The sequence below is a fragment of the Engystomops pustulosus genome, chromosome 3 (genome assembly GCF_040894005.1).
Source record: "Engystomops pustulosus chromosome 3, aEngPut4.maternal, whole genome shotgun sequence".
Taxonomy (NCBI): Eukaryota; Metazoa; Chordata; class Amphibia; order Anura; family Leptodactylidae; genus Engystomops; species Engystomops pustulosus.
In genome coordinates this window covers 10783840-10797733 of record NC_092413.1, presented here as the reverse complement: position 1 = coordinate 10797733, position 13894 = coordinate 10783840, and the positions used below count along the sequence as shown (strand labels likewise).

General features: G+C 41.0%; 1 protein-coding gene across 1 annotated transcript in view; it reads left to right on the top strand.

The window, feature by feature from the left end:
• The first annotated feature begins 2305 nt into the window (after positions 1 to 2305).
• Positions 2306 to 13894, top strand: part of STUM (stum, mechanosensory transduction mediator homolog) — a 45831-nt gene continuing 34242 nt past the window's right edge. Inside the window, exon 1 of the mRNA XM_072140006.1 lies at positions 2306 to 2846. Coding sequence (XP_071996107.1) covers positions 2687 to 2846 — 160 coding nt within the window. The 5' untranslated portion in view covers positions 2306 to 2686. The remainder of the gene's footprint in view (positions 2847 to 13894) is intronic.

Here is a 13894-nt window from a genome sequence, read left to right as displayed (position 1 = left end):
CTTTCCACCTCATGCCCTCATTGAAGGGCAGAACACATGTATGTACACAGTGACTGCAGCAGCAGCAGAATAGTGAGTGCAGCTCTGGAGTATAATACAGGATGTAACTCAGGATCAGTACAGGATAAGTAATGTCATGTATGTACAGTGATTGCACCAGCAGCAGAATAGTGAGTGCAGCTCTGGGGTATAATACAGGATGTAACTCAGGATCAGTACAGGATAAGTAATGTCATGTATGTACACAGTGACTGCACCAGCAGCAGAATAGTGAGTGCAGCTCTGGGGTATAATACAGGATGTAACTCAGGATCAGTACAGGATAAGTAATGTCATGTATGTACACAGTGGGGCAAATTTACTTACCCGGCCCATTTGCGAACCAGCGGCGCGTTCTCTGCTCTGGATTCGGGTCCGGCTGGGATTTAAGAAGGCAGTTCCTCTGCCGTCCACCAGGTGGCGGTGCTGCGCTGAAAGTCATCTCATCGCGCCGGAATGCACCACCTCGGACCAGGTGAAGGTAAGCGCTCCCCAAGCGACACTTTTTCGGTTTTTAAATACGGCGGTTTTTCCGAATACGTCGGGTTTTCGTTCGGCCACGCCCCCGATTTCTGTCGCGCGCATGCCGGCGCCGATGCGCCACAATCCGATCGCGTGCGCCACAATCCCGGGGCAATTCAGGTACGATCGGCGCAAATCGGAAATATTCGGGTAACACGTCGGGAAAACGCGAATCGGGCCCTTAGTAAATGACCCCCAGTGACTGCACCAGCAGAATAGTGAGTGCAGCTCTGGAGTATAATACAGGATGTAACTCGGGATCAGTACAGGATAAGTAATGTCATGTATGTACACAGTGACTGCACCAGCAGAATAGTGAGTGCAGCCCTGGAGTATAATACAGGATGTAACTCAGGATCAGTACAGGATAAGTAATGTCATGTATGTACACAGCAGAATAGTGAGTGCAGCTCTGGGGTATAATACAGGATGTAACTCAGGATCAGTACAGGATAAGTAATGTCATGTATGTACACAGTGACTGCACCAGCAGCAGAATAGTGAGTGCAGCTCTGGGGTATAATACAGGATGTAACTCAGGATCAGTACAGGATAAGTAATGTCATGTATGTACACAGTGACTGCTCCAGCAGCAGAATAGTGAGTGCAGCTCTGGAGCATAATACAGGATGTAACTCAGGATCAGTACAGGATAAGTAATGTCATGTATGTACACAGTGACTGCACCAGCAGCAGAATAGTGAGTGCAGCTCTGGGGTATAATACAGGATGTAACTCAGGATCAGTACAGGAGAAGTAATAGCATGGATTCATTTTTCGGCACCCCCTCCAGTACTTAGAAACAATATTTATCTTTCAGGTTCTGTATGGCGACTCCAACTTCACAAATTTCCCTGAAGCCTCCTCTGCTCCTGGGGGTCACATAGAAATTCTCTTCTTCTATAACTATGTGTGATGAGATGATCCATTATGACAATTATCAGCCACAGTCAATAAAGTCTCTGACAACCTACAACTGGGAGATGATGATCAGCAATTACTATATCTATATGTACAGAAAAACACAGACACAAGTGGAGACAGATTATACATCCCGGGCTAAGGGTCAGGTATCTGCTGTGTATATGCAGGTATAGGATGGTAGACAATGATCCGGCTGCTCTTCCCCGGGTGCAGGAGATTATTGTTGCTTATAAAACAAGTATTTAAATAAAATGTATAGATCGTTTCCATGGATATGATAGAAAGGAAGATAAAGAGGGAGGGACTGTATATAGAGATATAACATAGGCAGATCCATAGAAACATATTCATGCGATGGATGGATGGGTGGATAGATACATATGAAATAGATAGATAGATATGAGATAGATAGATAGGAGATAGATGATAGATATGAGATAGATAGATGATAGATATGAGATAGATAGATATGAGATAGATAGATGATAGATATGAGATAGATGGATGATAGATATGAGATAGATAGATAGATAGATAGATAGATATGAGATAGATAGATAGATAGATATGAGGTAGATAGATAGATAGATAGATAGATATGAGGTAGATAGATAGATAGATAGATAGATATGAGGTAGATAGATAGATAGATATGAGGTAGATAGATAGATAGATATGAGATAGATAGATATGAGATAGATAGATAGATATGAGGTAGATAGATAGATAGATAGATAGATAGATATGAGGTAGATAGATAGATAGATATGAGGTAGATAGATAGATATGAGGTAGATAGGTAGATAGATATGAGGTAGATAGATAGATAGGAGATAGATAGATATGGAATAGATAGGTAGAAAAATAGATTATGGGAGCAGGGATGTCAGAGATCCGTTGTACATGACCTCTCCGGCTGGTGTGGCTGATAGCAGAGAACAATAGTGGATTAGATCACACATTGGAGGTGCATGGATCCCTGCAGGCTGTGTATGATTACAGGAGTATTAGGAGTATCAGGGTGATGTAGCAGAGCTGAGCAGTTCTCCAGGATTGAGGCAGGAGGAGGAGGGATAACTGTGGAGCAGCAGAAGGAGGAGGAGGAGGGAGATAGGAGAGAGTCTTCCTTCCATCTGACCCCACAACCCTCCAACAACTTCCAGGACTCACATCTCCTCTGACTTGACAGCTGAGGGGCAGCATGGACATCAAGGAGGGAGACACCATAGAGAAGGGCACTGCCAGTGGGGTAGTGGTGCAGGTCAGGGAGAAGAAGGGACCCCTCAGGGCTGCCATCCCATATATGCCTTTCCCTGTGGCTGTCATCTGCCTCTTCCTCAATACTTTCGTGCCAGGGCTGGGTGAGTGCCATGTCTCTTGTATTATGGGGGGCTTCATGGAGTTAATATGGGGGTCAGGAGCAGGAGATGTGCTGCACATGGATCTGACTTGTCCACCTGTTCCATAGAAAGTTTCTTTGAATTGGAAATCTCTGTTTATTCCAGAGCTATAGGTGATACAAATATCACTGCTACAATGTTACAGCCTTATATCACTGATCCATCTTATATCCTTGATACAATGTAACACAGGGTTACCCTGATAAAGTGTATACAATGTAACATAGGGTTACCCTGATAAAGTGTATACAATGTAACATAGGGTTACCCTGATAAAGTGTATACAATGTAACATAGGGTTACCCTGATAAAGTGTATACAATGTAACATAGGGTTACCCTGATAAAGTGGATACAATGTAACATAGGGTTACTCTGATAAAGTGGATACAATGTAACATAGGGTTACCCTGATAAAGTGGATACAATGTAACATAGGGTTACTCTGATAAAGTGGATACAATGTAACATAGGGTTACTCTGATAGAGTGTATACAATGTAACATAGGGTTACTCTGATAGAGTGTATACAATGTAACATAGGGTTACTCTGATAGAGTGTATACAATGTAACATAGGGTTACTCTGATAGAGTGTATACAATGTAACATAGGGTTACCCTGATAAAGTGTATACAATGTAACACAGGGTTACTCTGATAGAGTGTATACAATGTAACATAGGGTTACACTGATAGAGTGTATACAAGGTAACATAGGGTTACTCTGATAGAGTGTATACAATGTAACATAGGGTTACTCTGATAGAGTGTATACAATGTAACATAGGGTTACTCTGATAGAGTGTATACAATGTAACATAGGGTTACACTGATAGAGTGTATACAATGTAACATAGGGTTACTCTGATAGAGTGTATACAATGTAACATAGGGTTACCCTCATAGAGTGTATACAATGTAACATAGGGTTACTCTGATAGAGTGTATACAAGGTAACATAGGGTTACACTGATAGAGTGTATACAAGGTAACATAGGGTTACTCTGATAGAGTGTATACCAGGTAACATAGGGTTACTCTGATAGAGTGTATACAATGTAACATAGGGTTACCCTCATAGAGTGTATACAATGTAACATAGGGTTACTCTGATAGAGTGTATACAAGGTAACATAGGGTTACACTGATAGAGTGTATACAAGGTAACATAGGGTTACTCTGATAGAGTGTATACCAGGTAACATAGGGTTACTCTGATAGAGTGTATACAAGGTAACATAGTGTTACTCTGATAGAGTGTATACAAGGTAACATAGGGTTACACTGATAGAGTGTATACAAGGTAACATAGGGTTACTCTGATAGAGTGTATACAATGTAACATAGGGTTACTCTGATAGAGTGTATACAATGTAACATAGGGTTACTCTGATAGAGTGTATACAATGTAACATAGGGTTACTCTGATAGAGTGTATACAAGGGTTACTCTGATAGAGTGTATACATTGTAAAACAGTGTATACACTGTAACCCTCTAGCAATTGTCATATTGATACAATAGGGTGAACTGATGTTACTGATACAATGTAGTAGATGCATAATGGTATATCACCAATTCAATAGAATACAGGTCACAATAAAATACATGATATCTGAGTTATAACTACACAAGGGAAACCAGTACAATGTAGGATATTCATCATTGCCACAATATAACACATTGGAGCAAATGTATCCTATACTGGTGGGGACTTGAGTGTTGTGACACATTCATTTGGGACTTTTAAGGCACAAATCAGTAATAAATCATCTGCGAACAGGTGCAGCTCAAAGATTATTTGGGCACAAAGCAGGAAAACCAGTGCGTCACGAGTTGCAGAAAGTCACAGAAAAATGCCCAAATGCAAAAAGGAAAGAAAAAACACAAATAAAAATATACAAAATATACATCTGCCCCATGGCTATCACTGCTACAATATTAAACAGAATATTTGATATCACTGATACAATAACCTTTATCTCACTGATGTCACTGGCACAATATAAAAAAAGTATAATTGTTCCACTAGCAAAGTGATACTGATACAATGTAACACATTTATATAGCTAATACTATGTAGAAAATACAATGTAACATAGTGATACACTGATGTAATGTAATGTAGTGATACACTGATATAATGTATCATAGTGATATACTGATATAATGTAATGTAGTGATACACTGATATAATGTATCATAGTGATATACTGATATAATGTAATGTAGTGATACACTGATATAATGTATCATAGTGATATACTGATATAATGTAATGTAGTGATATACTGATATAATGTATCATAGTGATATACTGATGTAATGTAACGTAGTGATATACTGATATAATGTAATGTAGTGATACACTGATATAATGTAATGTAGTGATACACTGATATAATGTATCATAGTGATATACTGATATAATGTAATGTAGTGATACACTGATATAATGTAATGTAGTGATACACTGATATAATGTATCATAGTGATATACTGATGTAATGTAATGTAGTGATACACTGATATAATGTATCATAGTGATATACTGATGTAATGTAATGTAGTGATACACTGATATAATGTATCATAGTGATATACTGATGTAATGTAACGTAGTGATATACTGATATAATGTAATGTAGTGATACACTGATATAATGTAATGTAGTGATACACTGATATAATGTATCATAGTGATATACTGATATAATGTAATGTAGTGATATACTGATATAATCTATTGCAGTAATATACTGATAGCGGGTATAATTGGATAATTATATACGGATAACCTTATGTTATTAATACAATGTATACCACTCATACATCAGTTACCCTCTAACTACAGCACGCCCAGGCTCTGATACATTGTAACGCACTGATACAGGCAGTGATAGAAGTGATAGCAGGCAGCGCAGCCGTGTGGTGATTTGCCAATAATATGGTATAGACTTATACTGTAAAACAAGTTGCTGCCCTGTTATCTGTCATACAGTGAGTGACAGGTGTAATAACTCACATGGGCTGAGGATTTATATCTGTCCCGGGGGAGGGGAATCAGGGTAGAATCAGGGTCTTCTCCTACACTGGTACAAAGGATTGGGCTTATTGACATCCTGCAAGCCTGATCCTTCTTCCCCTGAATATCTGCTAATGGGAAACATAAGGACACCCCCTCCACATATATATTACATCTGATCAAAATTACCAGGTAGTGGTGACTGTCATCTACTGTGAATGAGCATGAAGGCTATATTCACACTGCCGTTGCTCGCCGTACTGTATTATGGCGGGCACATGGGGGCACCGGGGAGAGAAGGAGGGGGTCCTATCTTTCCACGGGCTACAGAATGGTACAGTGCCGCTGCCTCATGTGTGTGGTGCCATCACTCCCGAGGCCATTGCGATGTATGGGGGACGTATATACGCCGTGTATAAGTTGGCCGTATATACACCCCCTATATGTTCATGTGAATATAGCCTAATACTGTATACTCAATGTAAATTACTAGGACAGACTTCAACGCTAAGGCATAACTTGCTGATCAGTGGGCGTCTCGGTGCTGAGACCCCCACAGATCACAAAAACAAGGGGTCCGATGGGGTCACAGGTATCTCCATTGGACCCCTTATTACTCTGTCAGACCATTGGAGCAGACGGCCACCTACACAGATCTCCGTCTGATCCATTAGCAACGAGGGGTCCGATTGAGATATGTGGGACCCCATTGGACCCCTCATTTTCGTGATCTGTAGGGGTCCCAGCACTGAGAACCCCAATGATTAGCAAGTTAGGCCGTATCCCATGGATAGGGCCAATGAAATGGACCCTGCAACACAATTGATGAATGCCCCCCCTGATACTATGATGTCACTGATACAGTCCTGTAATGTCACTGATACTATGTTACACACTGATACTATGTTATACACTGATACAGTCCTGTGATGTCACTGATACTATGTTATGCACTGATACAGTCCTGTGATGTCACTGATACTATGTTATACACTGATACAGTGCTGTGATGTCACTGATACTATGTTATACACTGATACAGTCCTGTGATGTCACTGATACTATGTTATACACTGATACAGTGCTGTGATGTCACTGATACTATGTTACACACTGATACAGTGCTGTGATGTCACTGATATTATGTTATACACTGATACAGTCCTGTGATGTCACTGATACTATGTTACACACTGATACAGTGCTGTGATGTCACTGATATTATGTTATACACTGATACAGTCCTGTGATGTCACTGATACTATGTTATACACTGATACAGATACTATGTTATACACTGATACAGTCCTGTGATGTCACTAATACTATGTTATACACTGATACAGTCCTGTGAGGTCACTGACACTATGTTATACACTGATACAGTGCTGTGATGTCACTGATACTATGTTATACACTGATACAGTCCTGTGATGTCACTGATACTATGTTATACACTGATACAGTCCTGGGATGTCACTGATACTATGTTATACACTGATACAGTACTGTGATGTCACTGATACTATGTTATACACTGATACAGTCCTGTGAGGTCACTGATACTATGTTATACACTGATACAGTCCTGTGATGTCACTGATACTATGTTATACACTGATACAGTCCTGTGAGGTCACTGATACTATGTTATACACTGATACAGTCCTGTGATGTCACTGATACTATGTTATACACTGATACAGTACTGTGATGTCACTGATACTATGTTACACACTGATACAGTCCTGTGATGTCACTGATACTATGTTATACACTGATACAGTCCTGTGATGTCACTGATACTATGTTATACACTGATACAGTCCTGTGATGTCACTGATACTATGTTATACACTGATACAGTGCTGTGATGTCACTGATACTATGTTATACACTGATACAGTCCTATGATGTCACTGATACTATGATACTATGTTATACACTGATACAGTCCTGTGATGTCACTGATACTATGTTATACACTGATACAGTCCTGTGATGTCACTGATACTATGTTATACACTGATACAGTCCTGTGATGTCACTGATACTATGTTATACACTGATACAGTCCTGTGATGTCACTAATACCATGTTATACACTGATACAGTCCTGTGATGTCACTGATACTATGTTATACACTGATACAGTGCTGTGATGTCACTGATACTATGTTATACACTGATACAGTGCTGTGATGTCACTGATACTATGTTATACACTGATACAGTGCTGTGAGGTCACTGATACTATGTTATACACTGATACAGTCCTGTGATGTCACTGATACTATGTTATACACTGATACAGTCCTGTGATGTCACTGATACTATGTTACACACTGATACAGTCCTGTGATGTCACTAATACTATGTTATACACTGATACAGTCCTGTGATGTCACTGATACTATGTTACACACTGATACAGTCCTGTGATGTCACTGATACCATGTTATACACTGATACAGTCCTGTGATGTCACTGATACCATGTTATACACTGATACAGTCCTGTGATGTCACTGATACTATGTTACACACTGATACAGTCCTGTGATGTCACTAATACTATGTTATACACTGAAACAGTCCTGTGATGTCACTGATACTATGTTACACACTGATACAGTCCTGTGATGTCACTGATACTATGTTACACACTGATACAGTCCTGTGATGTCACTGATACTATGTTACACACTGATACAGTCCTGTGATGTCACTGATACTATGTTATACACTGATACAGTCCTGTGATGTCACTGATACTATGTTATACACTGATACAGTGCTGTGATGTCATTGATAATATGTTATACACTGATACAGTGCTGTGATGTCACTGATACTATGTTATACACTGATACAGTCCTGTGATGTCACTGATACTATGTTATACACTGATACAGTGCTGTGATGTCACTGATACTATGTTATACACTGATACAGTCCTATGATGTCACTGATACTATGTTATACACTGATACAGTCCTGTGATGTCACTGATACTATGTTATACACTGATACAGTCCTGTGATGTCATTGATACTATGTTATACACTGATACAGTCCTGTGATGTCATTGATACTATGTTATACACTGATACAGTCCTGTGATGTCACTGATACCATGTTATACACTGATACAGTCCTGTGATGTCACTGATACTATGTTATACACTGATACAGTACTGTGATGTCACTGATACTATGTTATACACTGATACAGTCCTGTGATGTCACTGATACTATGTTATACACTGATACAGTCCTGTGATGTCACTGATACTATGTTATACACTGATACAGTCCTGTGATGTCACTGATACTATGTTATACACTGATACAGTCCTGTGATGTCACTGATACTATGTTATACACTGATACAGTCCTGTGATGTCACTGATACTATGTTATACACTGATACAGTCCTGTGATGTCACTGATACTGTGTTACACACTGATACAGTCCTGTGATGTCACTGATACTATGTTACACACTGATACAGTCCTGTGATGTCACTGATACTATGTTATACACTGATACAGTCCTGTGATGTCACTGATACTATGTTATACACTGATACAGTCCTGTGATGTCACTGATACTATGTTATACACTGATACAGTACTGTGAGGTCACTGATACTATGTTATACACTGATACAGTCCTGTGATGTCACTGATACTATGTTATACACTGATACAGTCCTGTGATGTCACTGATACTATGTTACACACTGATACAGTCCTGTGATGTCACTGATACTATGTTATACACTGATACAGTCCTGTGATGTCACTGATACCATGTTATACAGATGGTATAGATGGGTGAATGTGCGGTGTATAGGGTGTCTGTACATAGATGGGTGGGATTGCTGTGTATAGGGTGTCAGTATATAGATGGGTGGGATTGCTGTGTATAGGGTGTCAGTATATAGATGGGTGGCAGTGCTGTGTATAGGGTGTCAGTATATAGATGGGTGGCAGTGCTGTGTATAGGGTGTCAGTATATAGATGGTTGGGATTGCTGTGTATAGGGTGTCAGTATATAGATGGGTGGCATTGCGGTGTATAGGGTGTCAGTATATTGATGGGTGGCATTGCGGTGTATAGGGTGTCAGTATATAGGTGGTTGGCATTGCGGTGTATAGGGTGTCAGTATATAGATGGGTGGGATTGCGGTGTATAGGGTGTCAGTATATAGATGGGTGGGATTGCTGTGTATAGGGTGTCAGTATATAGATGGGTGGGATTGCTGTGTATAGGGTGTCAGTATATAGATGGGTGGCATTGCTGTGTATAGGGTGTCAGTATATAGATGGGTGGCATTGCTGTGTATAGGGTGTCAGTATATAGATGGGTGGGATTGCTGTGTATAGGGTGTAGGTATATAGAGGAGTAGGATTGCTGTGTATAGGGTGTCAGTATATAGATGGGTGGCATTGCTGTGTATAGGGTGTCAGTATATAGATGGGTGGCATTGCTGTGTATAGGGTGTCAGTATATAGATGGGTGGCATTGCTGTGTATAGGTTGTCAGTATATAGAGTGCACACAGTAGGACGTCTCCTGGAGCTGCTGCTCGGTGTCTATATATGGTCTTATTACTGGGACGCTGCATTTCTTACATTTCTGCTGGAGGAGCTGGATCCTTATATGACTCGAGGACAATGTGCTCTGTGGAATCTGGGTCACTGCCCCTTTAAGGGTCAGAGGTGACAACTTGTATTTATAAAGCATAACTAGGGTGCATGAGACGGCATGCTGCTGGGACTTGTAGTGCCATAACCGTAGCTCCTGCACTCACACACAGTGTTGGATTTTTCTGGCGGAGCAGATGACATATTCCTAGGAAATTCTATTTTTTTTTCTTTACAAATGACATTTGGGAGATGGCAGAGAGCAGAAGGCGGGCAGCGGAGTCAGTGCTCACCATGGCATGCGTCAGGGAGGGGGCGCTAATTCTGTGTGACAGCTCCTGCGCCGCTATGTATACACTGTCATCACATCTGTAAGAGTGGTAGGACATTTAAAGGGGCAGTAATACTTAAAGGTATCCTGTCAGCAAGTGTGACCAGACCTTTGTGTATGTTGTTAGTAGCAGCGGGACTGTGATTTATGGATTTATATCCCAGGATTGTACTGGGACATAGGCTCACACTGCTGTGCTCTGTGCTCTCTGCAGCCAGTGTTATGTATTGTCCCTGGACAGATGTGCAATCAGACCTTTGTGTGTGTTGTTAGTAGCAGCAGGACTGTGAAATATTGATATTAAATTCAAGGATTGTAACTTCCCCACTGGGGTTGTATCCTCACACTGCTGTGCTCTGTGCTCTCCGCAGCTAGTGATAAGTATTGTCCCTGGAGAGATGTGTATTCATACCTTTATGTACGTTGTTAGTAGCAGCTGGAAGATTGGAGCTCTTCTTAGTGAATGGTACAGCTGCACAGCCTTTTCTCCTCTGCTCAGAATGACTGCTGTAGTATCCTACCATAAGCCTGCAGCAACTTTTAATCAGAGCAAAGGGGTGGGCCTGTGGAGCAGTCCAATGCATAGCGATAAGAGCACAGCAGTGTGAGGAATCTGTCAAGCACTTGGTGAAGCTACAATCCTGGAATATAAATACATATATCACAGTCCTGCTTCTACAAACAACAAACACATCTTTCCAGGGACAGTACATAACACTGGCTGCAGAGAGCACAGAGCACAGCAGTGTGAGGTCTGATTACACATCTCTCCAGGGACAATACATAACACTGGCTGCAGAGAACACAGAGCACAGCAGTGTGAGGTATGATTACATATCTCTCCAGGTACAATACCTAACACTGGCTGCAGAGAACACAGAGCACAGCAGTGTGAGGTCTGATTACACATCTCTCCAGGGGAAATACATAACACTGGCTGCAGAGAGCACAGAGCACAGCAGTGTGAGGTCTGATTACACATCTCTCCAGGGGAAATACATAACACTGGCTGCAGAGAGCACAGAGCACAGCAGTGTGAGGTCTGATTACACATCTCTCCAGGGACAATACATAACACTGGCTGCAGAGAACACAGAGCACAGCAGTGTAAGTACCAAACATTAGTGCATAGAGTCTTATTATTAAGCATGGCTGCTATTCTAGCCCCCCCCCTCTCACCTCCGTACCCCCCCTCATCTTTAGATGTGAAGGTTTAGATGTCACGTTGCATAAACTTCCTGAGCGTCTTCCATGTGAGAATCCAATCTACGGAGCCGTGAGCAGAACCCCGTGCGGCGTCTCCGGTCGCATTAGGATCCTCTCGTTTACACTTCGGAGGTCGCTGTCAGCCGCCGCCGCGCTCCAATCAGATTGTCAGTGACCGGGGAGCGGACGGCCAATTCCAGCAGAAAAGTCTCCGAAAATTATAGCAGACGGAAAGTGGGAACATAATCTATTCAGACGGATCTGTAAATCTCCCATATACTCGTTATTTACAGGATGTTCCCGCTTTCCTGTGCGCAGCGAGGCCGTTAAAGGGATAGCATTGTGTTAAAGGGGATGTATAAGAGGTGGCGTAAATCTGACCTGGAGATCATTGAAGACATCTTCAATCCTACAGCGTTCATCCAGAAGAAGGGGAAAAAAAACCCTCTGTAATTGGCTGCAGGCCACGTCCAGCCATTTCCTTAAGGTGACCTAAGATGACCTTTACCCTCACATAACCTCACCTTAATTCACTGAATAGCAAGCAGTGATGAGAGGACGTGTAATGCAGAGAGACCTCCGGGGAGTGAGAGAAACAGAGACATTGGGACAGATTTACTAAGAGCAGCGCAGTGTGTACTATGTGCAGTGTCCTGTGTAGTGTGCAGGGGGCGCCAGATTCAGGATTTCTGGCGTCTGTTCTTCATGAATCTAGTGCCCCCTGCACTGCTCCGACAGAGTGCACCACTTTGTTTTTGGTGGACCTATAACATGGGGCGTGCGACACAGTTCTGTCGGACTTTACATGTTAAATGTGGCGCACGGTCCAACTGAGCGCAATATTCGATAGATAATTAGAAATATATGAGAGCTAGATAGATATGAGATAGATATGAGATGGATAGATAGATAGATAGATATGAGATAGATAGATATGAGATAGATAGATAGATAGATAGATATGAGATAGATATATATGAGATAGATAGATATGAGATAGATATGAGATAGATAGATATGAGATAGATAGATATGAGATAGATAGATATGAGATAGATAGATAGATATGAGATAGATAGATATGAGATAGATAGATATGAGATAGATATGAGATAGATAGATAGATAGATAGATATGAGATAGATAGATAGATAGATAGATAGATAGGAGATAGATAGATATGAGATAGATAGATAGATAGATAGATAGATATGAGATAGATAGATAGATAGATAGATAGGAGATAGATAGATAGGAGATAGATAGATAGATAGATAAATGGATATGAGATAGATAGATAGGAGATAGATAGAGAGATGGATGGATGGATGGATGGATATGAGATAGATAGATAGATGGATGTATGGATATGAGATAGATAGGAGATAGATATGAGATAGATAGATAGATAGATAGATAGATAGATAGGAGATAGATAGATAGATAGATAGATAGATATGAGATAGATAGATAGATAGATAAATGGATATGAGATAGATAGAGAGTACCATGTATTACAGATAGATATTAGATAAAGACAAATACATATATAGATAGGTAGGTTCTCCCTGTGTGGCAGGTTGGGTTGTACATGTGGTGCCGCCCCCTGGTGCTTGCCCTGTGTAGTGACGGTTGTACGTTGGGGATTTGGGGACTTCCTGTCGCTAGATGTTTTGTCTCTAAGGAGCACATGCAGGAAAAACAAGACACTAACAGGAACCTCCTATGTGTCTTCAAGGTGCTCGAGGCTCCTGACACTGGAGGAGAGTGACCTGTGGCAGGGATGTGGGTGTGGGGG